At 50.5% G+C, this 27,474-nt stretch overlaps 1 protein-coding gene across 3 annotated transcripts; it reads right to left on the bottom strand.

Moving 5' to 3' along the window:
* Positions 1 to 4,013: 4,013 nt before the first annotated feature.
* Positions 4,014 to 25,754, bottom strand: Celf6 (CUGBP Elav-like family member 6). Of its 3 annotated transcripts, none has more exons than XM_090321355.1 (12): positions 25,462 to 25,754; positions 21,070 to 21,152; positions 12,950 to 12,998; positions 8,484 to 8,612; positions 8,300 to 8,379; positions 8,061 to 8,204; positions 7,679 to 7,811; positions 7,439 to 7,585; positions 7,115 to 7,195; positions 6,749 to 6,892; positions 6,192 to 6,347; positions 4,014 to 5,460 (listed from the first exon to the last, which is right to left on the bottom strand). In XM_090321355.1, exons 1-11 carry the CDS (start codon positions 25,721 to 25,723, stop codon positions 6,220 to 6,222), a joined length of 1,380 nt encoding a protein of 459 aa, XP_090177481.1. In that variant the 5' UTR covers positions 25,724 to 25,754; the 3' UTR covers positions 4,014 to 5,460; positions 6,192 to 6,219. The 3 variants fall into 3 exon arrangements, with proteins under 3 accessions (XP_090177481.1, XP_090177483.1, XP_090177482.1); XM_090321357.1 differs by lacking the exons at positions 21,070 to 21,152; positions 25,462 to 25,754 and adding exons at positions 13,123 to 13,260; positions 14,157 to 14,337; XM_090321356.1 differs by lacking the exons at positions 21,070 to 21,152; positions 25,462 to 25,754 and adding an exon at positions 14,157 to 14,337.
* Between the last annotated feature and the right edge of the window lie 1,720 nt (positions 25,755 to 27,474).

Genomic DNA, 27,474 nt, shown 5'->3' with positions numbered 1-27,474 from the left:
GCCCCGTGTGGCGGGGAGGACTTCGCAGAGCCCCGCACTCCGCGTCGTCCGCGGGTCAGCGGGGAGTCCTCTTGCTGAAGGCTGCAGCCAGGCTCTACAGACCAGCCTCCTCCTATGTCCTGCCAATCTCTCAAACCCTGAAGGGTCTCATTTCCTTTTGGCAGTCTCGGGATTTGAGCTCAGGGTCTGGCACTTGGTGAGCACTTTGGGTGGGCTGCATGCTGCTGTGATGAGGATGAGATGAGATAGTTTTAGGGTGACTGCATGATATTATCATCCCCACCACCCGATCCTGGGGTTTGAACTCAGGGCCTTACGCATCCTTTTAAAGCGCTACCGCTTTGACCCACATCTCCACTTTGCAGCTTATTGCTGGTTAGTTAGAGATAAGCATCTTACATGTGTCCGCTCTGGCTGGTTCCAAATTGAGGATCTTAGTGTGAACCACTGGTGCTTGGCTTTCTAACCCACTTTATACTGAGATGCAGGTCATGTATTCATCAGAGATGGAGATTTCAAAGATGCACTAGAAAACCACATCTGGGTGCTGGGATGGGTTCCTCTGTTCTTCAGATCATCAGTAAGGGTGTTAACGGTGTAACAGGTAAGTGTAGGAGAGTTAACTGTCAGGGGTGTACCTTGGCCAATGCACAATGGAGCTGAGCATGGTGAATTGCTCCAAAATGCAGCTTCTCCCAGCCAAGAAGCCAGTCACTGCACTGTATGACTGCAGTCTTCATGGCTCAGGTGACCCTGCATGACTCCTGGTACTAGAATCCTACCTCCCAGGACCGACATTTTATTTTATTTTACACATATGTTTTTGGTGATGGTACTGGGGCTTAAAGTCAGAGCTTGGGTGCTGGTCCCTTCGTATTTACACTGCAGGCTGGTGCTTTACCACTTGAGAAACATCTTTGATTCTCAGATCTCAGCCTCCTAAGTAGCTAGGATTAAAGGCATTGAGGCACTGTTATCTAGCTTAGCCATCATTTAAATCCAACCTCAGATTTTGCTTTCAAGAAGACTTGTTAAGGGCCAGAAACGTAGTCTTGGGGTAGAGTGCTTGCCTAGCATGCATGAAGCCCTGGGTTCAATTACTGGGACTACATACACAGAAAAAGTCAGAAGTGGTGTTTTGGCTCAAGTGGTAGAGCACTAGCCTTGAGGGGGGAAAAAAGCCCAAGGATAGTGCCCAGACCCTGAGTTCAAGCCCTAGGACAGGCAAAAAAAAAGACATAATCAACAATGAGTCTAATTGTGGGGTCCCAGAAAGATTGTGAAGATTTTATTCCCTATTCATTGCAGGGTTTTTTGCCCAGGCCACTGGGGTTTCTCTTAGGGAGTCCCATGCCAAGGTAATCAGCTTTCCTCCCAGCAACCTGAGGCTCACCCTCCAGGCTCTCTTTTCTGCTGAGCACCCTAAACCACCCTTTGGGAAAAGCCCGAACCAGGTTTGTAGCCTGCTTTCTGGATCTCTTCTACACAGGTAGAGCAGGCGGCCAGAAGGATGGTGGGAAAGTGAGTGGCTTCTTTCCTTTCTTTCTTGTTGAGACAAGGTCTTACTACATACCCTAGGCCTTTCTCACTATCCTCTACCTCTACCTTCCCAGTGCTGGGGTTACTAACATGTGTCATTGTGTCATCCTTTGAATACCTAGATCCAGCTATGTCTGAAGGCAGGTACAGTCTTAGATTGGTTATGTGAGCCCAATCATTTCCCATTGGCTTAAACATACTTGTGGGTTTGGTGGGGTTTTTTGCCACTTTAAAACTGAAAGGGGGCCGGGAGTTTGGCCTAGTGGTTAAAGTGCTTGCCTAGCATGCATGAAGACCCGGGTTCGATTCCTTGGTACCACATACATAGAAAAAAGCCGGAAGTGGTGCTGAGGCCCAAGTGGTAGAGCTCTGGCCTTGAGAAAGTCCAAGGACAGTGCTCAGGCCCTGATCTCAAGCCCAGGACTGGAAAAAAAAATAAAAATAAAGCTGAAAGGGTTCAGACTAATACATGCATACATAAAGATACCGTCTTATGTAAAATCTGGCACTATACAAGTGTTATATGACCTACACAAAATGTATGATTTGACGAGCAAGGCCATTCTAGATATATGTGGTCTTTGTCTTATTTTCTTTTGCTTTGTTTTGTTTTTGTCACCATTTCATTTTGAAATAAAAAAAAAGAAAGGAAAAAGAAAAAATAGGTGCTGAGACCTGTAACCTTAGCTACTCAGGAGGCTGAGATCTGAGGATCATGGTTTGAAGCCAATGCAGGAGAACAGGAAAATCTGTGTGAAATTCTTATCTCCAAAAAGTTGAGAAGGGAGATGTGGCCCAAATGGTAGCTTGCCAATCTTGAGTTAAACAAAAGCTAATGAACAGGGCTTAGGTCTGAATCCAAGCCCCATACAGGCACACAAAACACACACAGGTGCACACACACACACACACACACACACACACACACACAATAAACAAAAAAGTAATGCTAGCCAGGCACGGTGGCTCACACCTGTAATACTAGCTATTCAGGAGGTTGAGTTCTGAGGATCGCGGTTCAAAGCCAGCCTGGGCACCAAAGTCTGTGAGACTCTTATCTCCAATTAACCACTAGAAAACTGAAAGTGGCTCTGTGGCTCAAGGGGTAGGGTGGTAGCCTTGAGCTGAAAAGCTCAGGGACAATGCCCAGGCCCAGAGTTTGAGCCCCACAACTGACCTAAAAAAAAAAAAAAAAAGGAATGCTACTTGGCTCACAGTCCATAGTTTGTCAACCCCTGACCTAAATCATGTCACACCCCACAGGTTGAGAGTTTGTCTGCAGCCCCAGACTCATACTCTAAGGTATGATGCAGAATACCCAGTGTGCTATTTTGGTTCAAGTGTTGTGACATGACTCAGTCATGCCCAGTAAGGGATGGGAAATGTGACTTGTCTTATACCCATTATCTGGTAGAGCACTAACCCTGAGAAAAACCCAGGGACTGTGCCCAGGCCCTGAGTTCATGCCCCAGTTCTGGCAAAAAAAAAAAAATGCTATTATGATGAGTACTGGTAGCTCACATCTGAAATCCCACCTATTCAAGAGGCTGAGATCCATGTTCAAAGCCAGCCTGGGTAGAAAAAAAAAAAAACAGGAGACTCTAATCTCCAGTTAATCAACTGGTAGAGCACTAGCCTTGAGCAGAAGCTCAGAGATTGCATCAGACACTGAGTTCAAGTCCCACAACTCATTACCTTACTTTTGAAATAACCTGCCTGCCCTGATAACAAAATTACACACACACACACACACACACACACACACACACACACACGATGCCATTTCTTTAAGCTTCATATCTGAGTTCCTCCTTGTTATGCTTCAGGAAGCCTTTGTCCATCTCCCCCAGAAACAAAACCTGAATTACGCATTATTTCTGTATGTATGCTGATACTGGAGCTTGAATTCAAGGCCTTCCATTCTCAGTTGTCTTTTTGTTCACAGCTGGCACTCTGCCACTTGAACCACACATCCCCTCTGGCTTTTTGCTGTTGGAAGTAAGAGTCTCTAAGTCTTTTCTGCCTTGGCTGGCTGCAAACAATGATCCTCCAATCTCAGTCTTCTGAGTGGCCAAGATTACAGTTATGACCAACCGGCTCCAGCTCTGAATTAGGTATTCATACGTGTGCTAGTATAGACATTTCGTTGTGCCTGCACCGTTGGTGCATCTTTTCCCTTAACTCCCAGTACTTGGAGGAGGACACAGACTTAGCACTTTGCACAATGTTTAGCACTAAGCACTAGGAGGCACTCGGTCATCACCTGTGCAGGAGGTGTCCAGTGTTCAGTCTACTTCAGAGCACTGTGCTGCAGTTTTTCCCTTTGGAAATGATGTGCATGTACTAAAAATTTGCACCACCCCTAGGTCTTACTTCCATTCTCTCCAAAAATGAGTCAAAGACAGAGCAACAGGTGGGAACAAAAATTTTTCTTAGAAACTAAGGAAAAGCCATCCCCCACCCACCCCCCCGACACACACACAAACCCCCAGCCATGTTCTGAATGATATCAGATCAAAGACTTCCAGCCTCAGCCACATCCGGGATCTAAGCTCCCCTTCCCTGAAAACTGGAGCCCTACACTACGTTTTGTTCCATGGCCCTGGGGTGGAAGGCAAAACAGGGGCCAAACCCTGCAGGATCAGGAAACCTGACCTACACGGGCAGTCATGGCATTCTAGGCTGAATCTTTTGGCCATCTCACAGAAGCAGGCAGGAAGCACCACCATTGATCAGCTTTATATGGCATCCACTATACACGACAGACAGACAGAGACAGACAGCACACACCACTTCTAAGGTCAACACTGCTCATTATCTAGAAGCACCTCGGAGACACTCCTGCATAGCGAAGATGGACTTTTTAAAAGAACGAAGTATTTTGGCAAAAACATCTACTTCCCTCCCGGGTCCTGGGTAGAGAGGGGACCTCTAAGTCTGAAGCTTCAACACAGTGACAATGACCCGTTCTCAATGGCAGTATATACAGCGGCAAACCTTACAAGTCTGTGCTCGTGGCCCTCTGCAGCTACCCGGAATCTAGGGTACAGGTAGGCAAACTTGAACTAAGAGACAGAAGGCAGCCTGGAGCAAGACACAGGGGACTGGCTCAAAGGGAGGGGAAACAGGAAGTGATTCTGGCTCCGCCAAAGAGGCCAGGCTCTGCCTATTTAAACCGGGAAAGGCTCACATGGCTTGGCTGTGCAGAGAAAAGCTGTCAAGAGGAGAAGGCAGGCTCCCATTCCTGCAGGCCCAGGGGCCTGGAATAGGCCTCAATTTCTGTAGCTCTCTGGGTTTGGGGATTGTGTTTTATGAGACCACCATCTCTGTAACCTTCTTGTGAACTTGCATACGAGCCAAGATCAACCCTTAACCATTTTTTATAAGGGCAGGATTGGGGGAGTGGCTGCAGTAGGGACAAGACACAGCACAGTTTTCTCATAGCCCCCTCTGCTTAGGTTGGAGCTAGCAAGGGTCTCCTTCACCCTGTCTCCTGGGGATATTTAAAGGCAGCTTTTATGAGATTCTATACTGTCTTTTGCTTGTTTCTCTTTTTTTTTCTTTGTTTTAATTTATATAGATATATATTTAATATATATTCTTAAAAAAAAAAGGCAGTAGTCCTTTGGTCCCTAAACTCTAAGGAATGATATGATTTTGGATGATGTGAATCTAGGCTTCCCTTGGTGAGAAGCATGTGGCACCCCCAGGCCCTCTTCTGGTGCTCCAGATGGTCAGTGGGTCCTCCACAGGCCCCCCCGCTGCTCCGCTGGCTTGTGCACAGATACAGAACAGCTCTTTGATCAGAACAGTTCCCCAGTGGCCTGGAGCCCCACTCGCCACTTCCAACTTCTGCAGCTTCTTCTGGAAGGGCCACACCCGCAGGTCTGTGCTTTTCCTTTTCTTCTCACTCTTCAGTTTCTGTTGGGTAGTCATTGATAAGGAAATGGGGAGAGGAAGAAGGGCAGAAGGCAAAAGTCACCCTAAAGGCCAAAGCAAGGTAGCCTGCTTCCTTTGTGACATCTCAGCTGAGTGAGCTGGCCTTTCTCTCCCTGTAGGCAACTTGGTGTTCTGAAGCCAGACCCTGCGTGCTGAAGTGACCCTAACCAATACCCATGCTGGGAGTCCTGGACAGTTCATGCCAGGTTGACTTTCAGAGTTGCATGCAGCCTTGTATGGAGTCTCATGGTTCTGGCAAGAACCCTGAACCTGTCACTCTCCACCCACCACCTCCAGGCCTGGAAGATTCAACCTGTGGATATATTTGCTTCCTTCCTTTCACCCCCACATTCGTTGCCATCATTATCTCAGCCCTCAAATCCTGTCTCCCCTGACCCTAACCCCCAACCCTGAGGCTTGGACTCAGAGCCTGGGAACTGTCCCTGGTTGTTCATCACAGTCAGAAGTCATAGCCTGTGGCCTCCTTCACAAGGTAATAGAAGCACATCCCCCACTCGCCTATGTAGGCCTCCACTTCTGTAGTTATCTAACTTATCACAGTCCTTGGATTCAAGGGAAAGTACAAAATCTCTATCCAAGGATCCATCTTAGCTCCCGACTCTTCTCTTTGGATGCCCCCAACACTCCTAAAGGAACATCAAGGCTGGGAAGGCCTGGTCAGTGCATGGCCCTGTCACCCATGGGGGACTCACCTTTCTGTTGCTGGTCAGTGAGAACAGGTCAGTAAGGCCGGTTGGCATCCTTAGGCCTCTTTAGCTGGACCTTGAGCCTCTTCATGCCAATCTGAAAGCCATTCATGGCCTGAATAGCAGTCTGGGCACTGGTTGGATTGTCAAAACTAACAAACCCTAGAGGATATGGGAAGAGGTACACACATGTGCACACATAAACCATGGACACACACTCGCACTTACGAAGGCATATGGCTTGAGATTTCTTTGGAAGCATTCTTTTCCTGGCTTGTATTGGCTCGAACCACCCCCCCCTCCTCCCCTTTCCTCCCTCTCCTCCCTTCTTCTGGTCTTAACACTGCAGTTGGACTTGGAGGGTATCTTTGGTCCCCGATGTGGGTCTCCTGCGCTGGCCACATTCCAAAAGCTTGACCTCCTAGCCTCCCCGGTGAACTTGTTCTTGATCTAGGCTCAGGTCATTCATTCATTCTGTCTCTGGAGATCACTGCCTTTTGTAGGGTTTGCAGGGAATCCTGAGGCTGAGACTGGGGGAGTACCCAGGATGGTGCTTGGCTCACCAAAACACTTGCTCTGATTGGTGGCTCGATCCACAAAGACTTTGGCAGAGACAACAGCTCCAAAAGGCAGGAATGTCTGTATGAGTTCTGCATCGCCAAACTCCTGAGGCAGGTGATAGATGAAGAGATTACAGCCTTCCGGGCCTGCAGGAACAGTGTGAGGCTGGTTCAGGGAGGAACCCTGATCCGAGCCCCCCAAGCCTGTGGGAACAGTGTGAGGCTCGTTTGGGGAAAGGAAGCCTGAGTGGCACCCCACCAGGCCCAGATCTCAAGTCCCCTGGATCTGCAGGAACAGTGTGGGGCTGGTTCAGGGGAGGGACCGGACCTAGATCTCCAGCCCCAGAGGCCACCTGGTCACTTCCTCACCTTCTCTTTGTTGCTGGGGCGAAGCTGAAGGCTGCTGGGAAAAAGTTGTGCTCACCGGAGCGTAGGTTGACTGGTAGGCTGCTGGAGATGGAGGTGAAGAGAGAGCAGTGAATCCGGGGCACTCCCTAAGCAGGGCCCGGATGCCTGGCCAATTCAACCCAGTCTTAGTCCCAGGAGAAGTCGTTAGGGGCTGGGGTGATCCCCCACAGCTCCTCCCCCCCCCCCCCGCCCGCCTGCACAGCAGTGCCCAGGGCAGGGAGAGAGGAGCGCGGCCCAGGGGGGCTTCAGGTGCGGCGGTGAGGGGCGGGGAGCCCCGGTGCCCACCTGGGTAAGGAGAGAGCCCGTTATTGTAGAGCGAGTCGGAGCCCGGCTGCCCGTTGGTCTGGGGGGTCAGGGGACCGAATCCGTTGACCCCGATGGACGCTGGCAGGCCGGGGAGTGTGCTTGGGCCGCCTCCAGGCGAGGAGCCCGCTGTGGGGGACCGAGGGGCGGGGGAGGAGTCAGGTCGATGCCCCCCGCAGCCCCTTCCCGTGCCGCCCGGGTCTTGTGGGCGAGCCCCCGTACCTGCTGTGGGCAGCAGCGGTGCGGCCACCAGGCTGAAGGCCGCCACGTGCTGCATCTGGGCCGCCACGGCAGCCACGGGGCCGAGGCCAGGCCCCTGGGCCGCCGCCAGCAGGGCTGCCTGGTGCTGCAGGATCTTTGGGGAGGAAGGCGGGCAGGGGACGGACTCAGCTCAGGCAGCCGCTGTGTGCGCCCTCGACGCCAGGGCTCGCCTCCCCGGCCTGGCCGATCTGTCCTGACGCCAGCCGGTGCGCACCCCTGCGCGAGCCTTCCGGCCCGGCCCCGCCCGGCCCGCCTCGGCCCCGCCCCGGCCCGGCCCCGCCCGGCCCCGCCCCGGCCCGGCCCCGCCCCGCCCCGGCCCGCGCGCCCCCGCCGCCCCGCCTACCGCGGTGGTGTAGGCCCCGCAGGCGCCCAGCGGCAGCGGCGCCGGCTGGAAGGCCCCGAGCTGCCCCGCCATCTGCTGCATCCTCCGCAGCGCGCGCTCCCGGTCGGTGTCGGCCAGCTTCACCACGAGGCTAGAGGAGGCGCCCTGGGCAGGGCGGAGCGGGTCCTGACCCCGATCCCAGTCCCGCCCCCCCCCGCCCCCGCCCGCGGGCCTCAGCCTCACCCAGCACCCGTCCTCACCGCCATGGTCCGGCTGCCGTGCAGGCCCTGGATGGCCGCCTGGGCCTCGCCTTGACTCCCGAACTTGACGAAGGCACAGCCTGGGGTGGAAGAGAGGGACGGGATGGATAGCGCGGACCCCAGCCGGGGTCAAGTGCACAGAAGGTCAAGTCACCAGGAGGCCCCACGGGGCTGTTGGAGTTACCTTTGCTGGCGCCATCGGGACTTCGCAGGACCGTGCACTCCTCGATGTGGCCGAAGGGCTGGAACAGGCGCCTGACGTCCTCCTCTCCCTGCTGCTTGCCCAGCATCCCCACGAACAGCTTCCTGTCCTCTGGGGACAAAGCCAAGAGTGACCAGGGGGACGCAGGGGGCCTCGGCCGGGCAGCTCTGGGTAGAACAGACCGTGCAGCCCCTTCCCTAGGGAGTGGGGGCACCGTGGGTGGCTCTGGAGGAGTGGATTTCCATCTGGGTCCTGGAGAAACCAAGCCTCTCCCCGCCCCCCTGCCCAGACACCGCTGAGTAGGTCCAGTCCTATAGTTGATTGCCTTGCTGTGATTGAGGGTGCTGGTTCGGTTCATTTGGGTTGCATGAAGGGTAGGGTGCTTGGAGAAAGATTCTGTGTTTGGCTCCATAAAACAATCCCAGGGGACAGTGGCTAGAATCAAACGCCTTTCTGGCTCACCTCAGAGAGGGTCCTGTTAAAAGTCTGCTCAGAAAACAACTGTCATGGCCTGGGAGTTTGGCCTAGTGGTAGAGTGCTTGCCTAGCATGCACGAAGACCCGGGTTTGATTCCTTGGTACCACATACTTAGAAAAAGCCAGAAATGGTGCTGAAGCTCAAGTGGTAGAGTTCTAACCTTGAGAAAGTCCAAGGACAGTCCTTAGGCCCTGAGTTTAAGCCCAGGACTGGCAAAAAATATATATATACCAAAAAAAAAAAAGAAAGAAAGAAAACAGCTGTCATCTTACTGCCTCATCCTCGGAATACAGCCTTGCCCAGGGGCCCCAGAGGAGCTTGGGTTTCTCTGCCTCCAACTGGAGTATTTTCTCCACTGCACTTGCTGTGCTCTCTTCCCCCTTCCTTAATTCCAACTTTCACCCATAGCCCCCTGCCTAATTTCTAGGCCTTCTTGGAGCTTCTGTGACTGCCCTTCTAACTTCCCTGCCTGCCCTGGGCCTTCCCTCAAATGCTCACACAATGGGAGAAGAAATTCTGCTTATAGATGTAGGTGATCATGGAAAACAAGTCTGATCGCAGCGAAGCTCCACATTTCCTGTGGGAGTGACAGCGATTCTACCAAGGGTCTCTTAAACAGGGCCTGCCTTCTTTGAATAGAGCTGGCAGTTTGGGGTTAGAAGTCAAGGAGAATGCTGGGTGCTGGTGGCTCACACCTGTAATCCTAGCTACTCAGGAGGCTGAGATCTGAGGATGGTGGTTCAAAGCCAGCCAGAGCATGGAAGTCCATGAGACTCATCTCCAGTTAACCACCAGAAAATGGAAGTGGCACTATGGCTCAAGTGGTAGAGCAATAACCTTGAACTGAAGAGCCCAGGGACAGCGCCCACGTGACAGAGAGAGAGAGAGGGAGAGGGAGAGAGAGAGAGAGAGAGAGAGAGAGAGAGAGAGAGAGAGAGAGAGAGAGAGAGAAAGTCAAGGAGATTTGCCTCCTCTCTGAACAAGCCATGCTTCTTTCACTCTCCTGTCCAGGAGCCCTCTGGATCTATTGTAAAAGTCTGGCTCCTCTCTGTACCAAACTAGTCTTCAAATTTAGAATGAGTTTAATCCATAGATAGTGTGGAAAAGAGTGGATAGGAATCTCGCTTTAGTCTTCAAGATCCTGCAGCTCAGGAAAACCCTCCCTGAACTCCTCCTGTCTGTACTCCTTGACAAGACTGGCTAGGCAGATGGGGATCCTTGGGGACATTGAAGAGGCAAGCCTGGGGGGAAGTCATAAAGTTTAGGTGACAGTGGAATGAAAGAACAAACCCACCAAGCACCATGTGTTATCCATATGTCCCTGGGGAGTTGGGAATGGAGTTCAGCCATTGAGCACTTGCCTAGCATGCATAAGGCTTTTGGTTTGATCCCTAGCCTCACAGAAAAATAAGACTGAATAAAAACAACAGGCACCGTTCAACCTGAGTGGTCTAGGCGTTCAGCTTAGGCTGCCTTGGGGATCCTGCTGATGCTGTTGCTATGTGGAAGGAAGTGGGGCAGGTAGAAGGTATTTCAGCAGAATCCTGCTGGCAGTCCAGAGAGACAGTCCAGAGATCTGAGTGAGAAAGGGATGGAATTCTGAAGGAGGTACTGCCCTGTTGTGTTAAGACTCCAATCCTGTGGGTATTCTGTGCTTCTCGGGGTATTAGCCATAGAACAGAGTCCTTAAAACAGATTGTCGACTCCCTTTATCTTGAAAGAAGAAGAATTAAAAGAAAAATAGTTATGGAATACATTGTTCCAATGAAAATACTAGGATGAAGTTTAAAATGTAAGAGAAAAGTAGGAATGCTTAATCCAAAACCTGCTTGGTCCTCCCTTAGTTCCTGGCATTTGGGAAAAATCGTTGAAATCACTGACTGACCAAGGAGATGGAGAATAGCGCTACAAACAGGGTCTATTCAGAAACCCAAGAAGACAGGAAAGAAATGTCTGGAGAAGAGCAGCCAGTGCTGATGAGTAGGTCCGGAGAAAACTGAAAGCATGTAAATATCAGATTTTCCTGGCATGGAAGGAACTGGAAGGCAGCAGAACTGTGGGGTTGAGGCAGAGTTGAAAAGCCCTGGTTAAACGGCATCCTCGCATTTGCCTGTTGGCAACACTCCTGGCTCTTTCTTATCAAAGTTTTCAAACCCATGGGAAACTCGGGGGGGTCCTTGTGTGGCTGATCATATACATCAGGATTTTTTTTTTTTTGGTTGGCCTTGGTTGGCCATGGGGCTTGAATTCCCGGCCTGGGTACTGTCCCTATGCTTCTTTTGCTACCCCAGAAAGTCCTGTCGGTGACCACACTTGAAACAAGGCAATTTTTCTGGAGTTGTTGCTAATGATGATGGCATAAGAAGACAGGAAAAACTGAGGAAATAAGTAAAGGAAATATCCAAGATAAATAGTCTCCTGACCAGGTATGATAAGCAGGGATTATTTATTTATTTATTGCCATTCCTGGGGCTTGAACTCAGGGTCTAGGCACTATCCCTGAGCTTCTTTTGCTCAAGGTTAGTGCTCTACCACTTGAGCCACAGTGCCACTTCTGGCCTTTCCTGTGTATATAGTACTAAGAAATTGAACTCAGGGTTTCATGCATGCCAGACAAGCATTTCTACCACTAAACCACATTCCCAGCCCCAAGAGGGATTTTATTGATTTATTTGTGTGCCAGTACTTGGGCTTAAACTAAGGACCCGGCTCTGTACTTGAGCTTTTTTGGTCTATCAATGGAGCTACAGTTCTACTTCTAGCTTTTTGATTGATTCATTGGAGATGAATCTCATGGCTTTTCCTGCTCAGCCTTGATCTTCAGATCTCAGCCTCCTGAAGAGCTAGGATGACAGATATAAGCCATCTCGCAACCAGTGGACTTTAATACTTAAAAAAAACTGGTAGAATTAATAAACACATCCAGCAAAGTTGTAAGATACAAAGTCAACAGTGAAAAAGGTGGTTGTATTTGAATATGCTTGTAGTGAACAACTCAAAAATAGTTATTAGATACTAAGTGAGGTAGAATTCTAGAACAAATTTGGAAATGATAGTAATATATGTTACTATTCAAAATCTAGGCCAGTATTTAAGCAAACTCTTGCCAGTTCAGGCATAAATCACAAACAACAGGTGCGTTAATATAACAGATAATTAATTAGCTGTTGAGCTAAACCAAAGTGCAAGATTTAAAAAAAGAGGGAAACCCCAGAACACAACTCAGAAGGCCAAAGGTCTTAAGTTCAATGCCAGACTGGGCAGCATTTTTTAAAATGTAATTATAGGTTGATGGGGTTGGGGATTTAGCTCATAGGCAGGCAAGTGCAAGACTATGAGTTCAATTCTCAGCACACAAAACAACAACAACAGAAGTATTAGTTAATGGGATTTAAATGATCCAGAGTGAAAAAAGACTCTAAGAATGGGCACAGGAAGCCAGAGCTTCCTTCCTAGCGTGGATGCTGGCTGCAATCAGCTGTCATTCAAAAGCTTCCTACCACTCCTGTTCTTGGGGGAGCTCGTTCCCAGGAAATAAAGCCACTATTCACCCCCCCCCCAACAAAGCATAGAGTCATGATCCTCACTCATGTGGGAAGTCAGCCCCTAGTTCAACCACACCATTCCGGTGAGTGAATGTGCCTCAACTCAGAACAGACAGGCTCTTGGGAAACAAGAATCTAGGAAGTGAAGACTGGGGTAACCCAGTCTGATGGTTTGAATAGAATTGTCAGTTCTTTCTCACTAAATAGGAACAACTGCTCTGCAGGGGTAAGGTGGGAGAGCTCCTTTCCTCTGTGCTTCCCAGAGTCCCATCCCTCCTTAGGATGGTTGGTACAGCTGTGGGTCCCATTTTATCCCCTTGATCTGGGGAAAAGCTGTAATATGCCACAGGAAGAACGGACTCCAGCAGTGAGACCACCACCCCCTGCAGGGGAGAGGCCCCACAATTTGTCAGACAGGGAAGTTACCTCCTCGGCCCTCACTGGCAGCCGGCTTCACTTGGATTGGACGATTCATCTGAAAGACATCGGATGAATACAAGCCATTCAGTATGAAGGCCTGGGCCAGGGCCTGCCCGTCCCCACCCTACCCTACCTCCCCGGCCTCCTCAGGGTCCGAGCCTTAGTCCCTCTGCTCTCACTGGAATTGTAGACTCCTTCCCTTCAACTCAGGAATTTAGAAACTTCTAGAAGCTGAAGGGATGGGTGGCTGGGAGTTGGATGGCTGAAGCTTTGAGCTGTCGGCGGGGCCATACGAAGTTGTCTCTCGGGCTCTTGGACTTAGTAAGAAGTTAGTGGGGAGGAGAGTGAGAGTGTGATCAATACTGCACATTTGTGTTTCATGTCTACAACGGAGGACATAATGCTATGTATAAATGAGATTAAACAATCTGGGGATCCAACCGAGTGCTATCCACCCACCAACTCTGCCATTTCATGGCTGTATGATTTTGAAGGAAGTCACTCTCTCATACCCAACTCCTCCATGGGGGAGATTCCCTCTCATGCCTCTGTACCCTCTACCCCATCTCTCCCCCACCCCCTCTACTCCCTCCCTGGGGTCCCCTCCTCTGGGGATGCCGGGGAAGAGCTCACTCTTCCCATTTATTCTTCCTGGATAGTCTCACCCACACCCCCATCACCAGCTGTGACCCACACAGGGTGACTCACGATGTGGCGTCTCTCGGCCCACCATTTTCTCCTGGGCCTTAGACCCATGTTCTCAGAAGCTTGCTGGACATCCTGACTTAGAGAAGGCCGGCTGGCACAGTCCTTTTCACATACCCAAATCAGACCAGAGCTGGTCTCTCCTCCCAAACCTGTCTCAAGTCACAAACCTGGACAGCAGCTTGGCTTCTCTCTCCACACCTCTCCCACACACCCCAACTCCAACCAGCTTTGCCTTTTAATTCAAGGGTTCCCTGGTCTCAGGTGGTTTAAAACACACACACACACACACACACACACACACACACACACACACACACACACACACATACACACACAAAACCAACAACAATAACAAAAAAAAAACACCTGGGAACCATATTTGATTCTTAAGTTGAGGGACTGTATAATTTGAAAAAGGTCCTAGGTGATTTTAGCATTTCCCCTCCCACCCTCCCCCACCCCTCCAACCACCCTAAGTGAATTCATGATTGAATCCCCATCTCACCTTCCTCTCATGGGTGTTGTGGGGGCCACATGAGGTAATGGGGAAGCAAAAGGTCTTGGTAAACTGCCAAGAGCTGGGTGCGTGGGATATGAGGGATTATTGTTGGGGGCGGGGGGAGACAGCTGAGAGCCAGGAGGAAAGAACAGCGGCCTTCCCGTTCTTGGAGGAAGGGGTGCTGATGCCCAACTGGCCTGAGAAGGTGATGATCTGAACCCCTCCCCTCAGGAAATGCACTGCTTCTGCACCAATCAGGGGCCACTCCATCCCTTCGTTGCCGAGACAACAGGCAGCTTCCCGTTACCATAGCCACAAGTGCTACCCGGTAACCATGGTAACACCCTGGCAGTCACAGTTGAGCAATTTCCTTTGGATCAAATTTGGAGATAGGAGGGGTGGGGAGGGAATTTTCCTTTTTTAATAAAATAAAGCAAAGGAAAGCAGGCCAAACCCGAACTGGTGCCATCCCTTCTCTCTCCCCCTAAAACCCTGACACACCCACCCGCTGGTGGTGAAGCACCTGCGTGTACCCCACTGTGGGTGGGGGCCGAGACATTGGCAGGATTCAGGCTGTAGTCTAGAGGGGATGACAGATCAATCCAAGCAGGTCAAGGCAAGCTGGACAGGTGTGGACTGGCCGAGACCAGGGACCAAGAGGACAGGACCCGTCCCTGAACATGGCCACCTGTGACTGTGGGAGAGAGACCAAGAGACAGAGCCACGGAGAGATGGAGACACACAGGACAGAAATGATGGAAGTAAGAGACAGACTTAGAAAGGGGCAATGAAATGGAATTACTGGTGGCGATGGGAAGGAAATGGCAGCATGGGGGTTTTTTTGGGGGGGTGGGGAGGGGGTGGGGAGGAATCAGGAAAAACAGGGAGAAGCCTGGTAGGAAGGACAGAGGGGAAGAAGCCTAGGGAAGGGTGGGGAGCGGTGAGGGTGATCAAGACCATCATTATTTTATTAGTTCTTAAATAGATTCTTAGAGTCTCTGGGGTCTGGCGTGACGAGCGCAAGTGACAGCAGCGGTTTCCATGGCAGCTGCTTCCCTCCCCAATGGGTTTCCTGGAAGATGCTGTTCATTGGTGCTCTGGGGAGACGCCCCTTGTCCTCCCCCTATCTACTTCACCACCCTTTGATGAAGAGGACATGTTTCCCTGCTCACCTGCCAGGGCCCAGGCCTAAAGCTGGAGACCCAAGCCTTTTACCACTCAGACATGTCCTTCGCGTTTTCTGGTAACTTCCATGAGGGCCTTCTCTTGGGCTCACAGACATCATGCTACTAGTTGTTGAGGGTTTCCCCCGCCCCGAATACCCCATGCACCAGGCCCTTCCTGGAGTCTCTGAGTCCTCCCAGATGTTCAGCAAGGGGAGAGCATGGTCTGCATGCTACTGGCACAGAAAGCTGAGGTTGAGGGAGGTTGAGTCACTTGTCTAAGATCGCATGGCAGGTACGTGGCTGAGCTGAGATTTTCCCAGGCCTGTCTGTCTGTCTATCTGCTAATGAAGATGCCATGTGTTGCATTGTGGCCCTTCATTAGTTTTTGTGTGATGGTTTAACTTTGGCCTTCACACTGTCCCTTAGCTTTTTCACTCGAGATTAGTGCTCTACCACTTGAGCCACAACTCCATTTCTGTCTGTTTGCTAATTAATGGGTGCGAAGAGTCTCATGGACTTTCTTGCCAGGGCTGACTTTCAGCTGTGCTCCTCAGATCTCAGTCTCCTAAGTAACTAGGATTACAAGTGTGAGTAGCCAGCTCCTCTTAACCTTGACTGTAGCCATGGTCATATTTGAGAATAAGTCCTTTAGTCGTGTCTTAGTAAATATTTCATAATCCCTCATTGCCATTCTCCCAATAAACCTTCAGTCATCGTTGTCGTCTCCTCCTCCTCCTTCTCCTCCTCCTCCTTCTCCTCCTCCTCCTTCTCCTCCACTTCTTCTTCTTCCTCCTCCTCCTTCTCCTCCTTCTCCTCCACTTCTTCTTCCTCCTCTTCTTCTTCTTCTTCTTCTTCTTCTTCTTCTTCTTCTTCTTCTTCTTCTTCTTCTTCTATTTTTGTTGTTGTGAGGCTTGAACTCAGGGCCTGGGCGCTGTCCCTATGCTTTTTTTGCTCAAGACTAATACTCTACAACTTTGAGCCACAGCTCCTCTTCTGGTTTTTAGGTGGTTTATTGGAGATAAGAGTCTCACAGACTTTGCTCTTGGGCAGACATTGAACCAAGATCCTTAGATCTCAGCCTCCTGATTAGCTAGGAGGTAGCTTCAGTTCTTTTTTCCACACACCCTCTTGCCTCAGCTCATGCTATTCCCCAAATCTCAGAAGTTTCTAGATGCACTCCCCCCAATACACCAGATCTTAGAAGATAGTATCTGTTCTTCAAAGTAGCTCCTCAGCCCACTCCCGTCCATGTATAGCCCTAGTGAGGTGCAAGGAGTTAGTTCTGGGTTGGAAGTTCGTGGAGGGCAAAGATTCAGCCTCATCTGCTAATTCTTTGCTGTTATATGAAATACTAGAAAAATGAATAAGAAAAAATGCTGCAATAAAAGTATATTTTAAAAAATGTACCCCTTCCTTTGGGCTGATATAGACCTTCAGTAATATGCAAAACTTGGTCAATAGAATATAGCTAGATTTTAGCTTTTTTTTTTTTTTGCCATTCCTGGGACTTAAACTCAGGGCCTGGGCACTGTCCGTGGCTTCTTTTGCTCAAGGCTAGCACTCTACCACTTGAGCTCCAGTTCCTCTTCCAGCTTTTTCTGTTTATGTAGCACTGAGTAATTGAACCTGGGGCTTCTTGCACTCTATCACTAAGCCACATTCCTAGCCCTTACATTTTAGCTTTTGTTTGCCCCCTCCACCCACATTTTTTCCTCATTGTTTGACCATACTGAGGGAGTTTGAATCAGAGCCTGACACTAGCTGTGAAGATGTTCTACTGCTGAGTCAATGCCTCCAGTCCTTTCTTAGTTTGGGTTATTTTTGAGATAGGGTCTCACTTCCTGCTCAGGTGTATACCCACAATGCAACTGAGTATTTTTAGGCTCCCATTGTTGCTAGGATGAAAGGTACACACCAACGCACCCAGCTTCCCTCTGTTGAGGTGGAGTCTCTAGGACACTTCTGCCCAGTCTAACTTGGAAGTGTGATCCTCCTTATCTCAGCCTCCCATGCAGTTCAGGGTGACAGGTGTGCTAGCAACATGTCCTGAAGAGGTCTGTGAACTTCTCTGCCCTGACGATCCTTGAACCACAATCCTCCATTCTCCACCACCCAAATAGCTAGGATTATAGGCATGAGCCCTTGGCACTGGGCACAAGCTATTTTGGGCAGGGTACAACTTGTAAAAAATTCATTTCCCTATTCAGTTATGTTGCTTCCTCTACTGAGTTTGATGGGCTTTGTTCCCCAAAGAAAGTAGAGGTCAGAGGCAGGGACACAAACCAATAAGAGCTCAAATTCTGAATCCCAGAAAGTGGGGCTGAAATGGGCCTTACTTTTTAAAGTGGGCCTGAAAGAAGCCTGTGTAGCTGGGGGGAAAAAAAGACTACAGAAAATGGGAGCCCAGTGGACTGAAGTGCTGAGCAGAAGCCAGACTTCAATTGGAGGCAGGGAAGGAAAGAGGAGGTCTTAGTCCATCAGATTCCCTCAGTATTTTCCCTGAGGCTTTAGTCTTTCTCTTCAGCGGTTGTCGGAACTTTTCCTGGATTTTGCCATACGCTCACAGGAGCCCAAACTGAAGTCTTATCCTTGTGTCTCCAGCAGGTGGCAGCAGTGCCCAGAACCCAGTGCCTATAGAGACAGGCACCAGTTCCTCACTGTAGCTGGCAAAGCCTGAGTTCAGCTGACTAAAGTTGCTGCTGCCCTTGGCAAGCCTAGAAGAAAGATTGATGGCTTGGACTTTGCTGGGGCTTGCCAACACAGACATTGATTTTCAGTTAGGAGAATAATTAAATATTAATTTTCACTTTGTTAAGCTGGGGAGGATGAATAAAGCTAATCCTGGCAGAAGCTGAGGAAGCTAAGCCATGTTCACAGGAGAGGGCAGATGTCCCTCACCACACAAGACCCCTGTCTGCTACCAGCCTGGCTTAGGTAACAGAGCAGAAGGTGAGTAAGTAAGTCCTGGGGCCAGACTCATTGGGTTCCAAACCCAAATCTCCTTATCAGTAGCCACAAACTACCTCTGGTAAGTTCTTTTTGTTTTGTTTTGTTTACAAAGGTCCTGGGGCTTGAACTCTGGGCTTGGGCCCAGTCCCTGAGCTCTTCAGCTCAAGGCTACTACCCTACCCTTTGAGCCACAGCTCCACTTCCACTTTTCTAGTAGTTAATTGGAGATAAGAGTCTCATGGACTTTAGTGCCCCGGGCTGGCTTTGAACTGTGATCCTCAGATCTCAGCTTCCTGAGTAGCTAGGATTATAGGTGTGAGCCACTGCACCTGGCTAACTTCTGGCTTTTTCTTTGTGATACTGAGGAATGGAACCCAGGGCTTCATGTATGCTAGGCAAGCACTGTACCACTAAGCCACATTCCCAGCCCCAAGTTGCTTTATTTTTAAGACTTGGTTTTCTTATCCATAAAATGAGGATGCCAATACAGTTCCTTCTTCATTGAGAATGACCCAGCCATCTATATTGTTATGATTGCTTTTATTTTTCTGTGCTGGTACTAAGGCTTGAGCCTCAGGCTAGTGTTCACCCTGAAGCATTTTTTTACTCAAGGCTGGCATTTTAACACTTGAGCCAAATCTCCACGTCTGGGTTTTTATTAATTAATTGCAGCTAAGGCTCACGAACTTTTCTGCCTAGGCTGGCTTCAAACCACAGTCCTCAGAACTCAGCCTCCTGAGTAGCTGAGATAATAGGTGTGAACCAGTCACATCCAACTTATTTTGGCTTTAGGAACTTTCCTAGCTTTCTAGGGTTTTAGAGCCACAGCTCAGGAGCCCTGATGGACTCAGAGCTCCCCCAGCAGGTTGAAAAGGTTCACGTTCATTTTTCTCAGTGCCTCTCATTGGCTTTGAGGATAAAGCCCAAGCCCCTGGGCCTGTCCAACACAGTTTTCCTATGACCATCTGTCCATCTGCCCTATGCAGATCACCCCAGCTGGACCGAACCCCCAGGGTCACACACCTCTCTTCACAGCCCTTCTGTCTATGCCTTCACCAGGCCAACTTCTTGTACTAGTGTCACAACTTGTCTCACTGACTGTCAATTCTTACAGCACAAGTCACTGCTCCCTCTGTGAGGTGAATGAAGAATTCTATACTGAGGCCCCTATCACCAGCTAGCTTTGCTGAGAACTTTTGGCTATTAGATTGACTGTGCATGTTACATGACTTAGCCATTATAGTTCCCTGTGAGTTCCACTGTACAGATGAAGGAAGTGAGGTCTACATATAAAAGTTTGCCTAAATCCCAGAGCCAGTCAGGGATGGGGCCTGAATCCACCCTCAACACTGCCTGATGCCCACAGCCTGCATGCGAAGAGTTGGTAATGGTGATGAGTTGGTATAATGTGGTACTGAGATTCAAGGGTGATGCTCCAGTTGTTTCAGTCACTCAGATTGGCTTTGGATGTCACCCTGGTCACAGTGTGGTCGGGTCTTGGTAAAGATTGTCCCATTATTTACACATTCAGTTCATAAAGGACATTTCCTTACACTGCGCCGAAACCAATGACAGTGCTTCATGCTCTCTGATTCTGATGTCTGGAACCACTACAGAACCTGATGGCAGAAACACTCGTCCCCCACTGTTGTGTTTCCTGAGATCTCACCCTGTGTCAAATACTTGCTAGGCCTCAATGAATCGCCATGACAAACCAGTGAGCAAGGAGTTACTACTCCTTAGAGATGAGGTACTAAGCATGAGAGTCCAAATTATGTATCCAGAGATGTAGAATTGCTTCATGGAAGAGCTAAGAATTAAATCTAGCATCTTTTATATGTATGGACACTGTCCTTAGCTTTTATACTCAAGGCTAGCATTCTGCCACTTGAGCCACAACACTACTTCCAACTTTCTTGTTAGTTCATTGGAAATGAGTCTCACTGACTTTCCATTCCAGGCTGGCTTCACGCCACAATCTTCAGATCTCAGCCTCCTGAGTGGCTAGGATGACAGAGCTGAGCCACCAGCAGCTGGCTTGCTATCACATAGACAATAGATCCCACTTTGCCATTTGTCCAGTGACAGCCCTTAAGCAATAGCCAGATCAAGCATGACTGGTTCTTAGAAGCCTGCCTCCCTATCGATCAGGTCTCAGGTTATCCAAGTGTCTGGAGTGTGGAAGGAAGATGGTTTTGACACCCCAAAAAGTATCACAGGAAGAAGACCAGAGGAGAGAGCCATCAAGAACCACAAGACTGGAAAAAATGGCACCCCAGCAGAGCCCTGTAATAACATATATGGTCATGCCAGTGACAAATGACACATGAAGTCATGCCTTAGTCAAGATGGACACCTGTTTTTCTTTTTTAGTACCAAGCCATGGACTCGAGGCTTGGGCACTGTGCCTGAGCCACAGTTCTATATCTGGCATTTGTGCTGCTTAAATAGAGATAAGAGTCATGAACTCTTTTGCCCCAGCTGGCTTCAAACCATGATCTTCAGAATCTCAGCCACCTGAGTAGCTGAGATTACAGGCATGAGCCACCAGGACCTGGCTAAGATGACATATATGGGCTTAGATCACAGAATTGATGTCTCTGCTTAAAAGATGGGTTGGAACGCTTGGTGCCAGATTCTTGGGCCTGCTTCTCTGAAACAGAAGACTGAGTATAACACAGAACTTGGAGTTGTTCAGGACACAGGTAGAGAAAATTAACACTGCTAGACCAGAGTTCCAGCCTAGCTTCACAGGGCATTACTAACCTCCCTCTCCACCCCCAACCCCCATCCTGTGGACTTACCCCTGGCAGAGTCTTCTGTTCATGCAGTGCACTCTGGGCCTTGAGAGCAGAGTCCCGGGCGCAGTAGGTAAGGAAGGCACAGCCTGAGGAGGAAGAGATGAATTCAGGGTGGCCTTCAAAACCCCCCAACAATCTTCTTGGAAAGACACCATTAAGTTGACAAAGTCAATATGACTCTCTTTTAAACAAAAACACTACTCCTGAGTAAGTACTATTCCCTGCCCTCCACTACCTCTGAAGGGAGGGTCTTCACGTGGGAGGACCTTTGACCCAGGATATGGCTCCTTCTCTCATTGGCTCCTGGCCTCCTTCCCAGGAACAAAAGTATTCATATCCAGTCATGTTTGAATCCCATCCCACATTTCCCCTCCCCACCCACCCAGCTGTCCCACTGGTGTTAAACCTTCCTAAGGCATTTTGTTTTCATGTTTAACGTGGGATCTCTCTTTCTTTGTGCATACAGACTCATGAAGTTGTCTTGGATCAGTCTCGATTTCTTTCCAACCCTGGGCTTCAGGATAAGGCCTCATAATGGGGCTATTGTCCCAATTCTGGCAGAGAGCAAAGAAGTTTGCCTAGGGAAAATACTCCTGCTTCTCTTTTTCTGATTTCAGAAACAGTAGGCTGCTAAGAATCTTCCTCCCCCCAAATTTATAGAATACATGTTCATTTGGAAAATACAGAATACTTATTAGAGTGGGGAAAATATTATTATTATTATTATTATTATTATTATTATTATTATTATTCCTGGGGCTTAAATTCAGGGTCTGGACTTGGTTCCTTAGGTTTTGAGCTCAAGGCTGATACCCTACCATTCTACTGCAGCTCCATTTTTGGCTGTTTGCTGATTAATTTGAGATAAGAATCTCACAGATACTTTTGCTCAGCTGGCTTTAAAACTCCTCCAGGGGCCGGGAGTTTGGCCTAGTGGTTAAAGTGCTTGCCTTGCATGCATGAAGACCCGGGTTCGATTCCTCGGTACCACATACATAGAAATAAAGCCAGAAGAGCTCTAGCCTTGAGAAAATCCAAGGACAGTGCTCAGGCCCTGAGCTCAAGACCAGGACTGGCAAAAAAAAAAAATAAAAAATAAAAAAAAATAAAACTCCTCCAATCCTCAAATCTCAGCCTCTTTTTTTTTTTTATTCGTTGGTCATCGGGCTTGAACTCTGAGCCTGGGCACTGTCCCTGAGCTCTTCAGCTCAAGGGTAGTGCTCTACTACTTGAGCCACCGTGCCACTTCCAGTTTTCTAATGGTTAATTGAAGGTAAGAGTCTTTTTTGCCTGGACTGGTCTTGAACCATGATCCTCAGACCTCAGCCTCCTTGAGTAGCTAGGATAGCAGGTGTAAGGCACTGGTGCTCTGCAAATCTCAGTCTCTTGAGTAGCTGGATTACAGGCATGAGCCATCAGGTCCTGGCCTCTAGTGGGGAATTATTATGGAACTTAGCATAGAGAAGCAGCAGAATCAAATAACACAGCAGTCCAGCAGAGTAACTGAGTCCAAAGAACTGGTGATAGCTCAAGAAAAACACCGCCTTAGGGGCCAGGAGTTGGGCCTAGTGGTGGAGTACTTGCCTAGCATTCATAAAGACCCAGGTTTAATTCCTCAGTACTACATAGATAGAAAAAGCCTGAAGTGGTGCTGTGGCTCAAGTAGTAGAGCTCTAGCCTTGAGAAAACCCAGTGAGTTCAAGCCTCAGGACTGGCCAAAAACAAAAAGGAAAAACACAGTCCTCAAGACGAATATGGATGCCTCTAGAAGCAGGTGACGGGAATGGTGGCAGCTCTGTCAGAAACAAAGAGTAGTATGTATGAAGATGGAGTGATGAACTTACTGTGTCAGGAAGTGGACAGAAGGCTAGGGTGGTACAGGGAGTAATGGGACAGAGTGGCTGGTGTAAGGGTTAGGTCACATAAAGCCTAGTGAGCCTCTATCTGAACTTTTCCTAAGAGCTGTGGAAATCCACTCAAGGGTTTTAAGTAGGGTTGTGACGTGGTGAGACCTGTATTTAAAAAAGAGAGAGAGCGAGAGAGAGAGCCTCTGGAGGCTAGGAAGGAGGACTGAAGGAAGAGAAATGGCCTGTGGGAAATCATTAAAGACAATGTCATTTTCCACTTAGACCTCAGCACAGAAAAGCAAAATGTCTATATTTTTTTTCCTGGTGCCTTCAATCAGGCTGCTGTCTTGAGATGAGTGGGTTATTGAATAAAATGGACCCTTCAAGAAAACACTTGGCTAAACCCTGATTATTTCCAGGGGAAACTGAGGCTGAGGGAAGAGTGAAAGCATTTTTTTTTTTGGTATCAGTGCTGGGGCTTGAGGTTAGAGGTCTGAACACTCTCCTTGGGCTTTCTTAAGGCTAGAGCACTACTACTTGAGCCACAGTACCAACTTCTGGCCTTTTCTAGGTATGTGGTACCAAGGAATTGAACCCCAGTCTTTCTGCATGCTAGGCAAGCAGTATACCACTAGGACAAACTCCTGGCCCCAGGTTTGGAACTTTCTAACTCCAAGACTCAGCTTCTTTTTGAAGCCCTGTGGCTGCCTCCCTGGGTACCCAGCTATCAGAAGGAAGATGAGTCATTCTCACTCCTGGACATCACTGTTGCTGGGGAGAGAGTGGGGTGATGTTGACTTATCTTACAAGGAAACACTTTTCTTGGGAAGGTGTAGGTTGGTTTGGGAATAAATCACCAAACACCTGATGCTGCTTACATCACAGCTCCATCATCTGCCACCAGATCATGTCATCTGATGTCAGAACCAGAGAGGGGGGAGAAGGGGAGGAGCTTCTGGAAGGGTCAAAAGCCTGGTTGCTCTGTAAAGGAGCCTGGGGGGGGGGGTGGGGGAAACAGAGTGTGGAAGAATGGAAGGATCCAGAGAAGCATGGGTTGAAAGACCAACAAATAAAAAACAAACAAACAAACCAGGAAGAATCAGAGCCAAATTGGAGAGAAAGCGTGGATGAGGGAACAGTTCAGAAACTGACAGCATTTGACTGTAAAGTGTGAGAAGGATTCTATACACTTCCTTTATTGTACAGATGACCTATAAAATTGACTTTATATGTACATGCTAAAAATCAATGTCTAGAGCGTACAAAAAAGTTACTATAAGTGGCGAGACAGAAAGACAGGCAGTTGGATGGCATGATAAGGAATTGGAATGGTGTGATCTTGTTCATTCCACAGCCCTTTGGCATGACCCCACCCCAAGCGCGGAAGACACACCCCCTATCCAGATGGTCCCAGCCCCTTCTATGGGCATTTCCCGGAGCCCTCTCCCAGATGAAAAAGGCAGTCCAGCCCTCAGGAATGAGATCCAAAGCCTGCCACTCCTCTCTCAGGAAGATCATGAATGCAAGTTAGCAACCTTTCCCTGCCCAAACCCCCAAATTATGGCAGGTGGGTGGCTTGGGGAAAACATAGGAGTGTTTCTCTTCCATGTTATCCTATGACTCTGGCATGGTTACTCCAAGCCCAGCCTGCACAGACTTTCTGCATGTAAACAAGTCTCCACCCTCTCTCTCTCTCTCTCTCTCTCTCTCTCTCTCTCTCTCTCTCTCTCTCTCTCTCTCTCTCTCTCTCTCTCTCTCTCTCTCTCTCTCTCTCTCTCTCTCTCGAGGTGTGGCTGGGCTCCTCCCTGTCCGGCAAGGGCAGTGAGAAAAATCCTCTCCCCCCCCACTCCCCACCATCAGCTGGACCCACCCTAAGAAAGCTTGGGTCGAAACCAGCCTGTAAGGGAAGGAAAGTCAGAGGCCATCAGGGGGCATTGGGAAGGAGCAAAGAAAAGGGCTGGGGAGGGAGAATTTTAGGCTGAGAGCGGTGGATTCAGCTTCGGTAAAATTTGAGCCGCAGGAAGGTGGAAGTTCCAGGCTGAGGCTGGGGCTCCAGACTCGGATAGGAGGAGGTGGAGTGCTGTAATTCTGGCAAAAGGGTAGAGTTGGGGTGTGTGTGGGGGGCGAAACATGAGGGGTTCATGTGGACCAGAGAGGATTTTCGTAAATGACGTCTGGGTTCTGAAGAGGAGCAGAGTTTGGGGTCCGGGAGGCTAGAAAGTAAACTGAGTCAAAGGCAGGTGCTGGGTGGGTTCGGGGGTTGGCTGAAGTTGGAGGGCAGAAGATGGGGTGCCCGTGGGAGGGAGGCACGAGTGGCTAGGCCTGAGTGGGGGTGGTCGCAGATGGAGGGCTCTGGGAAGGGGTGGGTTCAGGGTTCGAGCGAGGAGGTGGAAAGTTCACAGCCGCGAGGGTCGGGGTGCGCGCAGGCCGGGGCGGGGGAGGCGGGGGCAGCGTGGTTGGCACCGAGGTGGCTGTGGGCGTGGGGCTCGGTGTGGGGGGCCGGTGGAGGCCGGGCCGGGCCGGGCTGGGCTGGGCTGACCCCGCGCACCTTTGTGGAGGCCGGTGAGCCGGTCCTTCAGCACCGTCAGCTCGTAGATGCGGCCGAACTCCTCGAAGAGCGGCTTCAGGTCCTGCTCGTCCAGGCCCCGCGGGATCTGCCCCACGAACAGCTTGATGGCGTCGTGGTCCTTCGTGGGCACGGCGGGACCCGGGCGCAGCCCGCTCACGCCGCCGCCGCTGTCCGCGGTGCTGAAAGCCAGGCGCGGGCCGGGGCCGGCGGGCGGCGCAGACCCTCCGGGCGCCGCGGCCATGTCCCCGCCCGCTGCGCCCGCCTGGCCCGCCGTCCCCTCCCCGGGCCCGGAGGCGAGGGCCGGGGGGCGCGGGGGCGGGGCCCGGCCGGGAGGGGCGGGGCCGGGGCGGGGCCCCGGGGGGGGCGCGGCGGCGGCGGCGGCGGCGGCGGCGGCAGCGGCGGCGGCGGCGGCGGGAAGCTGGTTGTCCAGCTGCAGGTCCCCGCGCCGCGCTCCCCGGGGCTCCCGCCCGAGCTCGCCCGGCCCAGCCCCGCGCCCCCGCCCCCGTGCCCGGTGACGTCAGACAGCTGGCCGCGGAGGCTACGCAAGCGATTTGCATAATGAAGCAGCGGTGGCCAATCAGAGTGAGAGCTGGCCGCGCTCAGCCGGAGGGGTGGGGCCGGGGGCGGGGCCGGGGGCGGGACGGCGGGGCTCACGCGCTCCGGGCTCACCATGGCAACCGCAGCCGGAGATGCTCAGCCTGCGTGGAGTGTGTGCGGGTGTGGTCGGTCGCGGGCCGCCGAGCGTGTGCGCCCCGGGCCGCGTCGACCTGCGCGGTTGGGGCTGTCAGCGGGGCTGGAGCTCTGCCCAGAGCCCGAGCGTGTTCTGCGGGAGTTCCACTCCCCATCCCGCATCCTGTAGGTGTCTTCAGCTGCTTCCTCACCCCTCCTAGATCCTGAAAAGAAGCCGGCCGGCCCTGCGCTGGTGGTGCTGGGCGCGGGGCGAAGGAACGTGGAAATCGACAAACCGTGCATCTAAATATCTATCACTCACAGTCGATTTAAGGTTTGCCCCTGATGGTCGCAAATATACACAACAGAAGTGGAAAATGTGTAAAGCTGTGTGTGTGCGCGCCCGCGCGCAGTCCTGGGACTTGAACTTGGGCCTGAACGCTGTCCCTGAGTTCCACCACCGGGGCCACACCTCTACCTAGGACTTTTTGCTGGTGTATGGGCGGTAAGGATCTGGTAGGTCTGTCTGCCCAGGCTGATTTCCAACTGCTTCTAACTGCGATCCTCAGATCTCAGCCTCCTGAGTAGCTAGGGTTATAGGCATGAGCCCCTAGCAGGACTAATCTCCCCCCCCACACCCCCCTCTTTATCTCTGTTATTTAGCTGGCTTGTGGAGGGCAGAACTGGGATTGAACGCTGCATCTTGCACCTATTGCTCTGCTTGTTTTCTCCTTGCTGGTGCTCTGCCATTTTGGCGTGCCTCCGCTCTATCCTTTTGGCTGGTTAATTGCAGACAAGCGTCTCAATGGCTGGGGGCCATTTCAACTGTTTCTGAGTAGTTTGTTGGAGATAAAGAGTCTCCCTGAATGTGGTGGATCACACCTGTAATCCTAGCTACTCAGGAGGCTGAGATCTGAGGATCATGGTTCAAAGCCAGTCTGGGCACTGAAGACAGAGAGACTCTTATCTAAAATTAATCACTAGAAAACAGGGAAGGGGTGTTGTGGCTCAAGGGATAGGGCGGTAGCCTTGAGATGAAGAACTCAGGGACAGTGCCCAGGCCTAGAGTTCAAGCCCCATTACGCACCGCCCCATGCACACACAGAAACAAAGTCTCACAGATTTTCCTGTCCTGGTTGGCTTTGAGCCTCAATCCTCAGATCTCAGCTTCCTGAATAGCGGGAGTTACAGGTGTGAGACACCGGCTCCAGAACCCACGAGACTTTCTTGTGGTTAAATCTTCTTGATTCCAATTCAAGTTGAGTCTTCCAGAAATAATCACTATGCATTCCCACAGAGCTGTAAGTATAAGAGTATTTAACC

This window comes from Megascapheus bottae, chromosome 30 (genome assembly GCF_031878675.1).
Source record: "Megascapheus bottae isolate mThoBot1 chromosome 30, mThoBot2.hap1, whole genome shotgun sequence".
NCBI classification, from domain to species: Eukaryota; Metazoa; Chordata; class Mammalia; order Rodentia; family Geomyidae; genus Megascapheus; species Megascapheus bottae.
Note: the sequence above shows the minus strand (reverse complement) of the source record. Positions and strands in the feature narration are given on the sequence as shown.